Here is a 17700-nt window from a genome sequence, read left to right as displayed (position 1 = left end):
AGGTGACACACCTGCTTCCGGGACCCGACGGGGCCCGGAGCCCCCGCGGCTGTCAGGCCGGCGCCCTCCCCGCGCCCCGGGGCAGCGCCGCGGGGGGGGGGCGCGGGGAGGGCCGCGGGGGCTCCGGGGGGCGCCCGCGGGAGGGCGCGGCGGCGCGGGGGGCGGAGACGCGGCGCGGCTTCCGCTCCCGCGCCTCCTCCCTCCTCCCTCCTCCCCCGCCGTCCTGGTCCCCGGCGCCCGAGGGGGGAGGCGGCAGGCGCCGGGAGCCGCGCGAGGAGCCGCCGCCGCCGCGCCATGGAGCCCGAGTGAGCGCGCGCGGGCCCGCCCGGCCCCGGACAACATGGAGGCGGCGCCGCCGCGGCTGCTGCTGCTCGCGCTGTGCTGCAGCCTGGCCCCCGCCGCGGGTAGGTGGCGCGGGCCGCGGGGACAATGGCCCGGCGGCCAAGTGCGCGGCGCGCGGAAGCGACTTTGCAAGTTGGGGGCGAGTCGGGGCGCGCCGCGGGGGCCCCCCCGCCCGGGCCGCGCGCCGGCCCTTTGTCTCGCCCGCCGGGCCCCTCCCGGGGAGGCCGGGCCCGTCCGCGCCCCGAGCCGGCCGGAGGGCGTGCGGGTGGCGCCGGCCCCGCCAGGTGCGGCGCGGGCGGGTCCTCACCTGCCCGCGGCCCGGGGCGCGCCCCGCAGTGCGGCCGCGCGGGACCGTGTGGCCCCCGGGCGGCGGCGGGCGCGCAGCGCGGACTTTGGCCCGGAGAGGCCTCGCCGCCCTGCTCGGGGACTCCGGCGCGCCCGCTTCCGAGGGCCGCGCGGCGGGCCTGCCGCCCCAGAACTGATTTAAGTTGCGGGAAAGTTCGGAGACGCGGCGGCGGGCGGCCTGGCCTGTGGCGCTGCCGCGTCCCCGGGCGGACCGACACCTGCCAGGTGTCCGCGGGCCCCTGCGGCCGCCCGGGCCCCCGCCGTGGCGCCGGGCCGCTGTCCCCGCGGGGGCGGGCGCGTGGGGCCGCCGCGAGGGCCGACGGCGCGGTCGGAGCGCGCGTGTGCCGCGCTGGTGCACGGCCGTGGTGCGCAGCCCCGGTGCACGGCCCTGGTGCGCGGCCCTGGTGCGCGGGCCTGGGGAGCTGGGGGCCGGGCACCTTTCTCTCCGACTTTTGGTGTGTCCCGAGCGAGGGGTGGAGTTGAGGTCAGGAGGACTCAGGAAACCTAAGCGCCTCGTGAAACGCTACACATGTTCTTTTAATTTGGAGATTGCCATGTGGTTTTGAAGCAAATCTCTTGCTACCTAAATCATTCTGTTTGGACGTGAGTGTTTTGTTTTTCTGGAGTGTGGCTGGCCAGACTGGACAGGGCCACAGAGCCCTGGGCTCCCCGGGCTGCTGTTCTGCTGCTGGTAGCAGATTTTTTGGGGGGTGGCGGAGGCGGTGGCGGTGGCGGTGGCGGTGGTGGTGGCGGTGGTGGTGGGTGGCTCAGGTCCCTTTGTCTGGGCCTCTTTAAGGCAAACAGCTGTCTCCCTGAATATTTCCAGTTGGGACATTGCAGGGAGGTGTCCTGGCCAGGCTCTGTGGTCACATTCCCAGTGCTGCAGCCCCTTCATTGAGGTTTGGGGGGCGTTGAGGGGAGCGTTTCCTCAGGTCCTTTTGCCTCCCAGCCCAAGCCTAGAGAATGTTGGCGGTTTCACCCCAAATTTATCTCCCTCAGGAGCGTGTTTACATTTCTCGGCCATGTCTGATACTAGCAAAACAAGGTGATGACAAAACAATGACAGTATCTGGGTAGTTCAGGCCAACGCTGCTTCTTTTCTTTCCGGAAATGCCTGGATCACGGAGGCAAAAGTTTTTTTTTTTTGGAAGATGTTTGTTTTAAAGGTGGGGTTTCTCAGCCGGCTGTGTTGCTTTTCACTTCGTTACAGTTTTGGATTTCCTGTACCTTTTGGGGTGACGTTGCTGGAGTCAAACGCCTGTCGTTTTGTGGTTCAAGCCCCTAATGAGAAGGAATCACATCTGTGGAGTGCAGTTCTGTAGGAGGCAAAAATAGAGTTGATTATTTTAACATTAGGAAGCATGTCAACACAAGGGTTTTAGAGCACTGGCTAAAGTGGCTACCCAGTCCTAAAATGGAAGGAGAAGGAGGGCTCTTTCTGCACAACTATTTTGACTGTTCTTGATATGTTCTGTCCCCGATTTCTGTGTTAGATTCATGCGTTAGTCCGGAGTGGAGCCAGTAAGTTGGTGGCTAATTATTTTTCCTGATTGCTTCCTGTTGCAATTTGAAGCTGTGAGCCCACGGAAATGCCTTTGTTTTAGTGGTCCCGGTGCTGGGAATGGCCTTCCCCAGCTCCACGGGCCCAGGCCTCCTTACCCTCTGGCCTCACAGCACTTGCTGCAGGACCACCTGTCTGGGACCCCCCCTTCCCTCCCAGGGTGGTTACTGCAGATGCCTACTGCCTGGCCCACTGCCTGGCAGGTGGGTCCTGCTTAGTTAATAATTAAGTGCTGTGTGGAGTCCACTGAGAGAGGTCCCCCAACCCCTGTTTTCAAAGCAGGGCCCACATGCTTTTGACCCTCCCTGTTCAAATCCAAGAATTTACCCCGGTCAACCTGTATGATCCCACATTTGCTGTGGAGATCCTGCCGCATTTGGAACCCATTTAATTTCAGCTACACTGTATCACTGCTCAGGCATTTAGCAGAATTTGCCCAGTGCCCTGGGGAGGGGTGGGGTGGGGGGGTTGCAGTCAGGTGAGGACTCAGCACGGCTGCCTGCCCTGCAGCTTGGGCTTGCCAGGGCTGAGATTGGAGAGCTCTGGGGTCAGGCCAACCTGGATTTTACATGCTCAGGAGCTATTTGGCTTTGGATGACTTGATTAGCTTTTCTGCGTCCAATGTCTTCACCTGGTCCCCCCTACCCCGGAGAGTTCAAGAGCAAGAAATGCTGTGTGTACAACTCTTAGCACCATCCCTGGCCCAGGTGTGGGGACCAGTGGTGGCCGAACTGCAATGCCTGTTGTGTAATAGGGTCCTTGATCTTTTTGGCCTGGAGGTCCAAAAGCCGTTTTTACACAAGCTGGATTTTTTTTCGGCATCCGATATTTAGTCCACTGCCCTGACTCACTTATTGCTGCAACCCTGGTGGGGTCTCGAGGTGATCAGCAGTGGGGACAGACAGAGCCTGAGGACCAGGGCCTAACATCAGCCTTGGTGCTTGCCATGTGGAGGAGCTTGAGCAGACGAGCCCACCTTGTGTGCTTTGGTTTTCTCTTCTGTAAAATGGAATAATAATACTTCCTATCACTAGCCCAGTGAGTTAACACCTGCCTGGCACTCCATCAGATCTTATCATTGCTGCCGTTACTCTTTGGTACCCCTGGTGCCATGTGAAGTGCGGTGATAGAATGGCAGATGAGGCTGGGCTTTTGCTGTCAGGGCGTCCTGTGTAGACGGGGAAGGTAGGCAGACAGAAGCTAAGTATGCAGCTGTGGGAGAGGTGGACCCTGGGGGCGCTCCCTCACAGTCCCAGAGTCCTGTCCTCAACCACCAGGTGGTCTTCTCCACTGAAAGAGACCAGATTGCCATGTAGAGTCTAGATGTGATCCAGAAGGCAATGGGAGCTTCTGGAAGAATTCAGTCAGAGGGATCGGAAATGTAGGCTGGAGTCAGGTCTGTCCTAGGTGAAAGGTGTCAACTTGATTTTTTTTTTTTATTGAAATGAAAATCACGTAATATAAAATTAATCTTTTTTAAGGATATAATTTATTGGCATTTAATACATTGACTAGGCTGTGCCGCCACCAGCTCAATCCAGTTACAAACATTTCTGTCTCCCTGAAATAAAACCCCACACCCGTTAGACAAGAACTTTCCATTCCCCTGTCACTGTCTGCTTTCAGTCTCAGTGGAGTTGCCTATTCTGGACATTTCATGTATACGGAGTTATATGATATGTAGGCCTTTTGTGTTGTGTCTGACTCCTTATGTCACTGTCAGTGTTTTCTAGATTCATCCATGCCGTAGCATGTGTCCATGCTCCATTCCTTTTCAATGCTGAGCAATATCCATCGTATATCGGATAGAGTGCACTTTAACAACCCCATCAATGGGTCAATCTTGGTTAGGGACCTCTCAACAGGCCCAGGCTATGGGCTGTGCTGAGTGGGGTTTGGGACAGGAAAGCCATTTTAAGCTGGGCTGGGAGCAAACAGATTTGTTCTTAGATCCGTGTCTCGGTTCAGAGATGTGACAGCTGGTGGCTGAGGCTGGGGACAAGCTAAGGGCCGGTGCTGGCCTCTGGGAGGAGGGATGCTGGGAGGTGGGCTGTAGTGCTGTGGTTAGTGTTGCCAGAGCACTGAGAGACACTGGACATTGTGGCTTATTCGGCGTCTTGGACAGTCACTTAACAGGCTCTCAAAATGGGGAGACTCTGATGGAGTGAGGGGCTGTATCCAGGACCTGCTGGCACATTTGCTCAGAAAGCAGTAGTATATGTACCGTAGGACAGGCTCCCGGGGTGGAGGTGGGGGGTGGCTGTCCTGGGGACAGCATGGGTCCCAGTGCTGACCTGTCAAGGCAGCTGCGGGTCTGGCCAAGAGCTGACTCCCTGGGTCCTGCCTGCTGTTCCTGGCTGGTCCCTGCTTTCTCTTCAACTCTGGGAATGGTCTGCTAGCTTGTGGCCTCAGATTCCTCATGGGCAGAAGTGGCATCTAGCTTGTGGGGTTTGTGAGGAGGGTGTCTAGTGTCCATGAGGAGGGGCCAGGAGGCTCTTCCCTCAAGACAGGCTGCAGTGCCAAGGACACCAAGAGGTCCTGCCCTAGGTAGCCAGGTTACCTTTTCAAAGTGCTGGAGAGCATGATCAAAGTCAAGGTTGAGAACACCTTCCCCAGTGGGGGGGTGGGCAGGAGTGCTGAGACCTGATGGGGGCCTGGGTTTGGTGCCAGCTTGTCCCCAAGGGGTGCTCCAAGCAGGAGCAGACCTGGCTGCTGACTCTTCCCTGTAAGTAAGGGTGTCCCACTCCCCTGAGCCACCTTGGGCCCTTGTACACATCCATCCTGCCCCTTCTGAGCCCCAAGCAGCCCCATCTCCTGTGTGCCTCCCAGGCCAGCATTTACCCACCTGGCTGTGGACAGTTAACCCTCCCCAGGCCCCACCTGTTGCTCACCTGCCAGGGGAGTGCTTACCTCACAGCAGCCGAGTAGCACTGGAACTCAGGTCTAGATGCAGTCTGTGCCCAGAATCACATGTCCACTGTGTCCTCTTTGCTCAGGGTCTCCGTTGCCATGGACCCCTTGAAAGGTTATCATGGTGATGTCACATCTGAGCCCTTTCACAGGGGTGGGGATCTGTACTCTCTGGGTATTATCTGCTTTATTTGTTGGTATTTAATTTAGTGCTTTCAGATTGCCTCGTAGTAGTTTTCTAGTGCTTAAAGGAAAGCAAAGATCCGCTCAGGGAGACGAGGAGAGTTTAGGCTTTCTGGGGTCTCAGGTGTCCCTTTGGAACTATGGTAAGGCTCCTGTCCCTGGAAGAGCCAGAGAGTGGTGCACACACACTGGGCCCTTGCGGGCTCCCTCTTGAGGTCCTGGGTGCACTTCCTTCCCATGAACGTCAGTTTCCTTCTTTGTAAAATGAAACAAGTTGGCCCTAAACTTGGAGGTATTTTCTAGGATGAGGCTTTCATTTTTCTCCCTTCAGAGGTCTTTGGGAGGGCTGCTCCTGTAAGAGGCACCTTGTCTGCCATACTGTCTGGCCCCGCTGCTCCCGGCTCCTGTTCCCTTGGGCTGTGTGGCTTCCCCAGGGTCCTCGGGGCTCCCCTTTCCCCTGGGAATCCTGTATCCTCGGGTCTGGAGTATGGTCACCCCCGCCCAGCTCTGCCATTTCTGCCTGTTTTCCCCCTACTTATAAGTGTATGATTCAGTGGCATTAATTGCATTCACAATGGCATGCGACCGGTACCACTATTTCCCCAGTTTTTTTATTTTTTAAGATTTTATTTATTCATTCATGAGAGACAGAGAAAGAGAGGCAGAGACACAGGCAGAGGGAGAAGCAGGCTCCTTGCGGGGAACCTGATGTGGGACTCGATCCCAGGACCCTGGGATCGCTCCCTGAGCCGAAGGCAGACGCTCAACTGCCGAGTCACCCAGGTGCCCCTATTTCCCTGGTTGTTTATTGCCTGAAACAGAAACAGTGTCCGTGGAGCAGTCAAACCCCATGATCTCTCCCTCTCTACAGCTCCATCCCAGATGTGGCCTTCTTACTTTCCCATGGCCACGAATCTGCCTGTTGTACGTACCCCCTCTTCGTGGAATCACACGGCATTTGTCCTTTTGTGTGGCTTGTTTCATTTAGTGTAATGTTTTCGGGTCCATCCGAGTTGCAGCGTGTGACTGAACTCCATTCCCTTTTATGGCTGAATGATACTTTGCTGCATGGGTAATGCATGTTTTGTTTGTCCACGTACCTGTCACCGGGGCTCCTGCCCCGCTGGCTGTTGTGAACAATGCTGCTGAGAAGGTGGGTGTGTGAGCACCTCCCTGAGCCTCTGTGTTACTCTGGGGGATGTGCCTGGAAGTGGAGCTGCTGGACCATATGGTGCATCTGTGTTTGATTCTTTGGAGGATTCATCTAACTGCACGATTGTATGCAGCCGGCAGCAGCCCTGGAATTCCAGTGTCTCCACATCCTGGTCAACACTTCTTCTCTTCTCTTCTCTTCTCTTCTCTTCTCTTCTCTTCTCTTCTCTTCTCTTCTCTTCTCTTTTCCTTTCCTTTCCTTTCCTTTCCTTTCCTTTCCTTTCTTTTCCTTTCCTTTCTTTTCTTTTCTTTTCTTTTCTTTTCTTTTCTTTTCTTTTCTTTTCTTTTCTTTTCTTTCTTTTCTTGCCATCCTAGTAGATGTGAACTGGTACTTCATTATGGTTTTGATTTGCTTTTTCCTGGACGCTCATGACGTTGAGCATCTTTGCTCCTACCAGTTGGCCATTTTCTTTTATAAATACGCATAAATATTTAAATGCAAGACATACATGAATATATATGCTCTGCTTAACTGTGGTTCTTATTTCCATGTGGATGGACATCTTTGTTTATTGCCTACTTTATTTCTCTCCTCAGAGATGACTAGACCTTTAATACATATCGTAACAAATGTATTACATTGTTTTGAACGCTGTGTTCATATTTTTTACCTAAACCCAGTCACTCTTTACCTGTGATTCAGTAGCCTTTTTTACTTGCTAATGAATCTTAAATGTTTTCTGTATCTTTACTTTCAGATTTTCATTCTTTTTAAAACCTAAGTAGTGTTTTATAATATGGATCTACCACAGTTCATAGCTTTTTTTTTAAATTTTTATTTATTTATGATAGTCACACAGAGATAGAGAGGTAGAGACATAGGCAGAGGGAGAAGCAGGCTCCATGCACCAGGAGCCCAACGTGGGATTCGATCCCGGGTCTCCAGGATCACGCCCTGGGCCAAAGGCAGGTGCCAAACCGCTGCGCCACCCAGGGATCCCATATTGTTTTATTTTTTAATTTAAACTCAATTAGCCCACATATAGTACCTCATTGGTTTCAGATGTAATGTTCAATAATTTATCAGTTGCATATGACAGCCAGTGCTCATCACATCACCCACTTACCCCACCCCCCCTCCACCATCAGGCATTATTATTATTATTATTATTATTATTACAAGGCATGCCACAGTGACTGCCTTGTTCATGCATATCTATGCATTTGTGTACAGGCTTTTCTGTAGGATTCGTTCCTTGTCCAAGAGTATATCCGCTTGTAAGTTTCTCGAGCTCCTGACCGAGTCCTCCAAAGAGGCTGCACCAGTTTGTACCTTCCCAGGCATTTGTGAAAGGATGTGTTTTCCTGTGCCCTCTCCAGTGCTGGCAATGACCAGACTTTATTGTTCTTAAATCATCAGTTTGTTTAAAAATTAGAACACGTTTTGATTTGCACCTCCTTCATTACTGGCTTCTTGGCTGTTTGGCCATTTGTATTTCTTTTTCTGTAAATTACCTACTCTTGTCCTTAGCCCATTTTTCTGTGGAGTTGTTTCTCTTTCTTATTGATTTGTGGGAGCTGTTTATGGGCATGGACAGTAACTCTTTGTTATATTTGTTCCAGTTTTTTCTTCTGATCTGTAGTTAGTCTTTCATGCTTATTTCTGGTGGTTTATTATCCTAAAGGCATTAAAAAGTTTCATGTAATCAAAACCCTGTGTCTATTCCCTCATGGTGTGTGGGTTTGTGCTTCGTTTCTCTACCTCTAGATTATAAACACCTCTTCCTTTATTTTCTTCCAGGGCTGTTATTGTTTTGTGTTCTGTATTCAGACGTTATTTTATCTGATTTTGGGGAGGTATATGGTATCAGGTAAGGATCTGAGCTGTTCCTGATGTGCCCCTCCCCCACCTCCATCAGTGGATGGAGAATTGTCCCAACACATTTCTGGAATGGCCCATTCTATCCTCATTCACTTAAAATACCACTCATTATGTCATGTGCAGTGTTCACAGATGGCGTGGCTCCTTATTCTGACATCTTCTATTCTGCTCCATTGACCTGTGGGTGTCTTTCTGTACCAGTGTGCTGTTTCAACTCCTATAGCATCACAGTGTATCTAGAGACTGAGTGTATTCAGAGACTCCCTCTTCATTATTGTCTTTAAAACATTGTATTGACTGTTCTTGTACGCTTATTCTTTGGTGATAAACTTCAGAGCCAGCCTATCAGGTTTCATCCTTTGATCTCTTGATCCAGAGACAGTGAGTGGTCACATTCAACAGGTGTCAGAGGGCTGGACTTTAGAAGTGGTCTCTGACAAGTAAGCTGGCCTCAGGCTGTGGAAGTAAATTCATCTTCTTCCGCCACGAAGGAGCTGGTCTTCATGCTTTTGTTTCCTGTTGGCACATGGAGTGCTCCAGAGGTGACATTTGTGCCAGATAGCCAGCCACGCTCCTGTTCCCCGGCACACCAGCGTCTGCTCGGGAGATGAGCTCTTAATGCAACCAATTCCATCGTTAGCCCGAAGGGAAATATAATTACCGTGTAAATTACTGCTCCCCTCCCCTAGTTCATTCCAGAACAAAATGTGAGTAACTTTAATTTCTTACCTGGCTTGCACCCCTTTATTAGCCCAATAGGGAGTTGGTTCCTGCCTAGCAGAACTCTAAGGCAGTTGCTCAATAGGGCATTAAAAGCCGCCCGAGCGCGTGGCCCTGGCCAGAACATGTTAGCCGGGGGTGCCTGGGTGCCTTCCAGACTGTCCACTTGCAGCAGCTGCCACCCTGGAGTTCACCCTGGGAGGAGCAGGCCTTTTCCGAGATGGGAGCTGAAGTGATGTCCTCGCTGCAAGATGGTTTCAGAGCAAAATGTGTCCTCCAGCTGTTTTTTTTGCGGGGGTGAGGGGGTGGAGGAGGGAGGGAAGACCATTTCTCTGAACTTTCCCCAGAACAGATTTGGTTCCAAAAAGAGCCTGGTGGGAGTGTACACTGTCTTGCCCACCCCCCCCCCCCCTTGCCCCATGCCCCAGATTCCTCCTGACTGAGGCTGGAGCACGGGGCTGATTCTGACACCCATTCTTCCTCTGCTCTGTGGTGCAGGCCTGGTCTCTGTTCCCTCCCACATGTTGGAAAGCCCTGGTGCTTCCTTCCTCTCCATCACCACCCCTTCCCCAGCTCCAAGACCTCCCCTCTAGGCCCCCACAGTACTCACCCTTGGGGTGGGAGACTGTACCAGCTTCTAGCAAGTCTCCTAGAACCTCCCCCTGCCCATTTACCTTTTACTCTGGCCAGATTATGTTTTCCAAAACTAGTTTCATCATGTCCTTCCTTCCCCTTCTCAGAAAATGACAGCAATTTCCCAACATCTGAAGTTGGGACTTTTTGGCCTGGGATTCCACGCTGCCCCCAGGCTGGCTTTAGCCCTCTCCTGTGCTCCCTGGGATGAGTGCTTCTCCAGACAGAGCTGTCTCCTTGGAGTCCAGAAACTTCCATGACCCACTCAGCCGGAGAGGGCCTTGGGGACAGGGGCTGCCTTCATGCTTGTCTTTCCACCTGCTGTCTTGCATGTAGTAGATGCTCAGTAGCTATCTAGAGGATTCCCAAGACCTCGTCTGTCCAGGGAGCCAATCTTTCCTATCCTTATCCCCTCTGGCCCCTAGATCTACAGTGTGGTAAGTTCCCACCCCCATCCTGGCATCCAGCATGCTGTGTTTCCCAGATTACAGAGCACCTGTCCTTCATAACAGAAGGCTTGTGGGGCCAAGTGTGGGACCCACTTCCCCAATGGAGAGTCATATTCCTGAGATATGGACTCTGAGAGGGCCTACTACAAATAAAGCTGTTTTATTTCAAGAAACCCAGTGCATCCTGAACATACTTAACTGGAGTCCAGCGTCCATGAAATACCTACCCACTCTGGGGGTCATTTGTGCTGGTTCTCTCGGTGTCACCTGTGTTTGCACAGAGTTCTCCTTTTCCACAGGCCAGAGCAGTATCAGCTCATGAGGGCCAAGGTGCTGGATCCCTAGCCCTGCCAGGGAGCAGCCCCGGCACAGGGGATTTGGGTGGGCACCTCTTGCCTGAGAGGAGTGTCGGCCTGGTCATCTTGGTGCTGGCTGTGGCCCTAGCTTTGCCTCTCTCCACAGAGCAGGTGACTGCCTGGTATTGTATCTGCTGAACAGAGCAGCCCCGACATGTCACCCTTTGCCCCAGGCCCCCAACCTGCTGGGCTGGGTACAGCGTGTCATGTTGTGTCGTGTCCCTAGGGAGGATGCAGTGTGTGCCGTTTGCAGCCCTGGGAGGTCTCTGCCCGTGTGGCCCCCAGGTGAGCACAGCACAGTAGGTGGAATGGCCTTGCTGACGCTCCTCTAGTTTTCATGTAATCCCCACCTTCTTGCTGGAGGCACTTGTGCGGCCAGTGGTGGAGCTTGAGGACGATCACTCAAAAGAGCAGTTTTCATCTGTTTGGTTGTTACCATTCCTGGGTTCTTTCTCTTTCTTTCTTTTCTTTCCTTTCTTTTCTTTTCTTTCTTTCTTTCTTTCTTTCTTTCTTTCTTTCTTTCTTTCTTTCTTTCTTTCTCTCTCTCTCTCTCTCTCTCTCTCTCTCTCTCTCTTCTTTCTTTCTTTCTTTCTTTCTTTCTTTCTTTCTCTTTCTTTCTTTGTGAGGACACACAGAGGCAGAGGGAGAAGCAGACTCCCCGCTGAGCCTGATGTGGGACTTGATCCCAGGACCCCAGGATCACACCCTGAGCTGAAGGCAGACGCTCAACCACTGAACCACCCAGGTGCCCCAACCCTTCCTGCTTATTGATTGCGGCTGCGCATGTGCAGGTGGCCAGGCACAGCTGGTTAGAGCTCTATAAGGCCCACCAGCAGCAGCCAGAAACTGAGGCTCGTGTTCCCTTTGCCCTCAGAGGGGTGTCTGCATTCAGCTTTTCTGTACCAGTGGCACCTCTCAGTGTCCATGACCCCTAGGGCCATGGATATGGGCTGGAAATAACTGATTTGGAGGGTGAATGGAACCCATGCCAGGATCCAGGCAGGTCTGGCCATGAGGTAGGCGCTGGGCTCCATCTATGAGGATCCAGAAAGACCTGCTCAGGAACTCTCTACCCCCACCACCCCAAAGCATTTCTCCAGCCAGGCTCCTGCATCCTGCATCCCTGTGAGACCCACTTATTGAGACCTGTCTGTGTGACCAGGCTTTCTTGGGGCCCCACTCCATCAGGATGGAATAGGATGTTTCACAGATGGGACTCTGTTACACAGGCAGAGGGATCCTCTTAGGGTGCTTCCTGACCAGGGGCCTGTGAGACAGAGTTTCCAGAGTCTCCAGGCATGTAATCACTGATTTCTTCTTACCACAGTAAGAGTGCAAGGTCTCTCCTAGATGGCTGGGAGCTGGAGAGGTGCTGGGTTTTCCTGAGCTTCACTAGCTGGTATCAGCAGAGCAGGATGCAGAAGCAAGTGGGAATGCAGAGTTAGGAGTGTGCTCCCATCCATGGCCAGTGAGGTCCTCCCTATCAAAAGGGATAGGGGACGCATTTGGTTAAAGTGACCCCCTTCTGCTCTTTGTGGGTGTGAAGAAGGCAGGAAGGCCTCATTTCTTCTTGCCTGCCTATGGTACCAAAGGCCAGATGGGTCACTGGGGAATACTTGGGAAGGTCACTGTAGCACATGAGTGTGGTATGGGTTTCCATGTAGCAGCTGCCCCTCGGAGCTTTCTGCCTCCCAGCAGAGTCACTGTGGTGGGGATCCTTGGACCGAGGACATGCTGTACCGCAGTGTCCTCCCCTGCTGACCTGCCCAGGGTTATTATGAGCAGCAGAGGGGGCTGCAGAGGCATCCCAGTAGGGAGCCCCGGGGGCCCTGGGAGCCTGGAAGCCCGGGCAGTGCAGGCTGCCTCCACCTGTTCCGGCCTGGCCTGCGTTCCTGGCTCTGCTCGCAGCTCCGTGGCCTTGGGCAAGTGTGTTAACCCCTCTGGGTCTCAATTTCCTCACATGTCAGGGGAAAATTGTTGCCTGAGGATGCAACGAGGCTGTAAAGTGCTTAGCATGGGGCTGGCTCCCAGTGAGGGCTCAATAATTATTAGCTATTAGGATTATTATTACAATCGTAATTGTGATTCTCCAGGGAGAGGGCCCTCAGGGGATCCTGGAGTCAGGTTCAACTCCAGCTAAGCGGTGGCTTGGCTGAAACCATCTTAGCTCAGACTCGTTAGAAGGTGGAGTGCTGCGTTGCGGTAATGGCCATGTTGAACCCAATCACTCCGCTGAATTTGCTTCCTTGCCCAGGTAAAGCCTGGTAGGGGTGTGTTCTGGAAGCCCTGCGGCTGGGAGAGCAGGTGCTTGTGTCTGTGGGGGTGAGGATCTTCCTGGGACTTTGTTCTGTCCGAGGTGTGGTGGGGGGTGTTTACCTCTAGTTCTTTCATTTGGAGCCCCCACCCCGTCTATTTGTAGGTGTTGCCTGCCTCGCCCCCGCTCACAGGAAGTTGTTGGTAGCCCCGCTTTCTTCTCTCCCCATTGCCTGTCTTCTGACTGCTGGCTCACTGGCCTGCCTGGCAGGCTCCCGGGCTGGGCAGGGCCTCCTGTCCACTGGATCGGCCACCTGGCCAGCCAGCAGTCATCTCTAGTCCTCTTGTGTCCATTGGCCTTCCCCCTGGAGGCAGAGAAGGGAGCCCAGGCACCAAGTCTTCACCCTCAGGTGAGGTCCCTGCTCCATCTGGCTTCCCTGTCCTGGGATGGGGACAGTCAGTGCCTTTGCCCTGGGTTCCTGATGGGGCCCTGTGCCCAGCAGGCACTCCGTAATTAGAGAGGCTGCCTTCCAGCTCGGGTGCCAGGCTGGGTCTCCCATTGCCATCTCCCTCTCTCTACAGCCTGCAGGAGGGGAGCAGACCCCGCAGCCCTCAGCTCCTGGCCCTTCTTCTGCACCTGCCCTCTGGCTATGAACCTAGGTGGGACCTGCCCGTCCCTTCCTCGGCCTAGGCTGGCTTTCCTGACTTCCTGTTGCCTCTAGCCCGAGAGTAATTTAAGCCCCTAGCAGGTGCTCCTGGCCCCAAACTAGGCCCCTGGAACAGGATGAAGACAGGCAGGCAGCGGCTCTGTCATGGCCAGGCCAGATCTGGGAATAGAACACTCTGACCCTTGGCCAGTGGTGATTGTCCTGGAGGTGAGGCTGTGAAGGGAGGGCACCCCTCCACCCTGTGCCTGTTGCCCAGGCCTGGCTCCTGTGCTATCTGGACCCTGATTTCCCTGGCATTGGTCACTCCCTCTTGGGAGAGTGGGGTGGCCTCTCTCCCTGGCGGGCCATTCTTCTTCCATGGTTGACCTTCACAGCAGCCCCGGAGGCAGGGAGGCTGGGCCACATCTCCATGGTCACCAGAGAGGCTCAGAGTGCTGACCTCTGTTTGGAGAGTGAGCCAGTGAGGGGCAGGCACTCCTTCCCTCCACCCTTGCATGCTGCTCAGTGTGCGACAGAAATGTTAGACTCTGTCATGAGGGAGACCTGTAGCTCCAGGCTTAGAGCCCCTGAGGCACTCTTGAAGCCCAGTGGTCCTTATAAGGGGGCCCTTGGGGAGTGTGTAGGCACAGTGCCGGGTTGCCGTGTGGTTTTAATGGTTGGTATGTCCTTACCCCCTTCCTACAGATGTGGACATTGAATCTGAGGAGCACCTGGACCCTGTACAGAGTTCTGCTGGGATGCTGGGGGTCGGGGGGCCTGGGGCAGGAGCCACGGAGATGAGTAGGAGGGCCTGCCGACCCACCAGCCTTACCTGCTCCCCCTTCTAAGCAGCACTCTTCTGGGACCTACTCTCTCTGCGCAAGAAGGAGCAGTTGGAGTCCCAGGCTCCAGGTGCATCTCTCTGTTCCGTTTCTTCTCCCTGGGCACAGAAGGGTTGTACTGAAACACAGGACCCAGATATATGGTCAGGGGGTGGGAGGCCACCATCCCTGGGGGCAGAGGCTGAGATGCTGGGCTTCTTCCTTGGAGTGTGGTAGGTCACCGCAGTGCCTTGGGGACTGGATGCCCCTCCATTGTCTGACCCTTCTGCAGAGAGATCTGGGGGTCATTCAGGTGCCCTGAATGAGTGAATTTCAAGTGCTTTGGTACGAACCTGTCCTCTTTGCTCTCCCGTGTTGCTGATTAGCAGAGGGTGACTTTGGGCAGGTTACCCAGTCCCCTCTTCCACATACCCACATACTGAAAAAGCCCCCCCCCCCCCCCCCCCCCCCCCCCCCCGCACACCCAGGGCCCTCCCAAATGCTCATTTCAGGCTTCTCCACATTCTTACAAAACTTCAGATCTGAAGCTTAACTTGTTTCCAAGTATAATGAGAATAATCAGAGCTGGTCTAAAGTGCTGAGCATTTACAGGCAGCCCCCAGACCTGCATAAGATATTCAGGACCCAGAAGCTCCAGCTTTTCAAGACATGTTAGTGGCCGGAGGGGCTTTGGACAGGGTTTCAGCAGGGACCAAGAACCATGGTTTCTATCTGTCCACTCTGCTCTGCCTGGGACAGAAGTGTTGCGAGCCTGAGGTCTTTTGTTTGGCTCCTGGCAGCAGCCTCGAGGCCTCAGCACCTAGCGGGCTGCTTTTTTTTCAGGAACAGTAGATCATTTGAAAGCAGAGCCTCCCAGTCTTGCCCCATAAAAAAGGAGATTTTGTAGAGTGATGGTAAATTTGGCACGCCTTTATTATTATTTTTTTTTGTGCAACACTTAAAGAAAATAAAAGCTGGTACAAAGGTATGTTTGTTTCTGAAATGCATTTCCTTTCCCAGATGTTCTTTTCTGCCAATTCCAAAATGCATTCTGAGCTCAGTTCTCGTTTCCTCTCTGTGGAGCAGAACAATGAGATCTCTGTGACCACACAGGGAAAACGCAGTCTTCCTCGCCAGTGGGCCTGGGGCGAGGTGGGGCCGCTGCAGTCGTCCCACCTTCTCCCACTTCAGTGGAAAGGACCAGTCTGTGCCAGCAGGGTTAGGGACTCCCGCTGACACTCCCACTGACTGTTGGCGGGGGGTGGGGAGGAAGGGGGGTTGCTTAGAGGCACCGGGGCCCTGTGCACCTTTGTTTCTAACTCTTTAGTTTGCTGTGTGGCCGTGCACTAAATTCTTGTATGTGCATTGCCTTTGTGCATCCTGGGACTATGTTACCTGGAGCTGATCTGGCCCCTTCTTTCTGGCATCAAATACTGGTGTCCCTGGCCAAAGGGCAGGTGTCTAGGACACATTGCAGAGGCAGAGTTGGCCGGAGAGCCAGGTAGACCCCGGTGGACATCCCCAGAGTCGGCAGGACCTCGGGCCTTCCTTGGCTGGTTGGCCTGTCCCTTTTGCGCTTGACATGGGTGATGCATGTGCTCCTTGGGAGCCATGGACCGCACAGCTGCATGTGCTCCCACATAATACATGCGTGCACACAAGTGCAGGATCCTTAGCACCTCCTTGGTTAATTTCCAAGGACTGTTAAGAGACCCATAAAAGCTTGCACTTAGGATGGATTTTATACTGATGTCCATTAAGAATGTTTCTCTGGGGTGTGCGTTTTTATTTAGGGTGTGCATTACATGATATCTTTACTTTTTGGTCAAGGTACCCTGCCTTCGAACACCCGTGATACACATAACTAGGCTTAATAAATAAAAGTAGCTCACGGTTACTACACATTTACAGTGTGCCAGGCAGGTTCTGAGGGATGTTCGATTGACTCATTGAATCCTTGCTGCCACTCTGGGGACTGGGTGCCCATTATATAGATGAGCAAACTGAGGTTAGGAGAGCCTGCAGAACTTGCTTGGGATCACGCAGAACTCAAATTGGCAGACTGAGGCCCCACTGCCTACTCCTTAATTGCAATTTGAATTATAAAAGTGTTTTCTTTCATCTATAAAGGAAATAGGCTGCAGAGCCCCCAGTGCATTTAGATACGTGGCCTTCATTATAAGAGGTGGGGAGGACCCAGGCCAGAAGGCTCTCCTGGGTGGCCCCACCTTCTGTACGAACCTGAGCAGCCACCTTGGTGCCCGTTTCCATGGGGCCTTCAGGACTTTGGGTGGAAGCTCCTGCCTCCCCTTTCGCTGGAATGGGCTGGCAGAGTCAGCCCCCCAGGGCCTCCGGGTCAGTCCCTGCCATGGCCTTGGGCCACTTCCGGGAGCGGGGAGCTGTTGAGCCGAAATGGTATGTAATCAGAATGCTATATTTTGTCGAAAATAAGAATGTTAGTAATGGGCTGGTTTCTGGCAAGTCCAACTGGGACTCTGAAATACATATTTTTCCCTACTCTGCCCTAAACCTTCTAATTAGTGAAAACGCACATTTGCAAACATAAATCAAATGTCGTATTTCCTACAAACTTGTCCTAGGTATCACTGAGCTAGTAACATTCCACGGTTGCTAAATTAGGGCTTGCAGAGTGAGTGCATGTGAGTGTGTGTGTGAGAGAGCGAGCACGAGAGAGCGAGCACAAGCTCATGAGGAACAGGAGGGAAGGAGAGACTGGGGTGCCTGTTGGGGAACCCACTTCTGTCCCTCACAGGTGCTTGGGCCCCTGCTTCTGGCTCCCTTACCTGTCAGCACCTACAGGGTCACCGCAGTGAAACTTATATATTTGCCCAAATACAACATAGTTGGTAGAGGAAACGGCTTCAGGGAGCAGCACTTTCCCTCACAGGGAAATCTCTGCAGTGTTTGTAACCAGACCCTGACATCCACCACCAATGCACTCCGTTAATGGACTCTGTTTTGGAAAGGGCGATCATCTCTGGTAACTGGCCCTGGTGTGGGCTGTGCCCTCCCTCCCTGGCATTGGCACCAGCTCTGGAGCCCCGTGCACTTCTGGGGCTGCGTTCAAGGAACTGGGCTTGGGGTCCCAGGCAGTTGGGGTCATTTCCAGTTCTGAGCCATGTTGTGGGGGTAGGATGCTTACCTGCCTGTGTAGACCAGCATCCTGGAGCTTGTTGGGTCATTGGTATCTGGGGTGGTTGGTTGCAAATGATTTCCCAGTAACCGGATGGAGAAAGCCTCTTTGTCAGGACTGACATCCTCTGGCCAGAAGACCATGTGAGAGCCCCCAGAGAGCCTCAGAGAGCCCCCAGACTTGGATATATCAGTCTTCTTGTTCACGAAAAGGGGAGGAGGTGGCTGGGGATGGGAAGTAAGTGTGATGGGCTGGAGACAGGATCTGTGGTGCCTCTGCTCAGTCTCTGCTG

The 17700-nt window shown here is 53.6% G+C and overlaps 1 protein-coding gene across 3 annotated transcripts in view; it reads left to right on the top strand.

The window, feature by feature from the left end:
• The first annotated feature begins 246 nt into the window (after positions 1-246).
• Positions 247-17700, top strand: part of LRP5 (LDL receptor related protein 5) — a 107018-nt gene continuing 89564 nt past the window's right edge. For all 3 annotated transcript variants that reach the window (XR_007403697.1, XM_025445771.3, XM_025445770.3), the window contains exon 1: positions 247-404. Coding sequence is in view for 2 of the 3 variants with exons in the window: in XM_025445771.3 (XP_025301556.1) it covers positions 341-404 (64 nt within the window). In the remaining variant the exon portion in view is untranslated. The remainder of the gene's footprint in view (positions 405-17700) is intronic.

Source organism: Canis lupus, chromosome 18, assembly GCF_003254725.2.
Source record: "Canis lupus dingo isolate Sandy chromosome 18, ASM325472v2, whole genome shotgun sequence".
Taxonomy (NCBI): Eukaryota; Metazoa; Chordata; class Mammalia; order Carnivora; family Canidae; genus Canis; species Canis lupus.
This window is presented reverse-complemented; position numbering and strand designations above follow the sequence as displayed.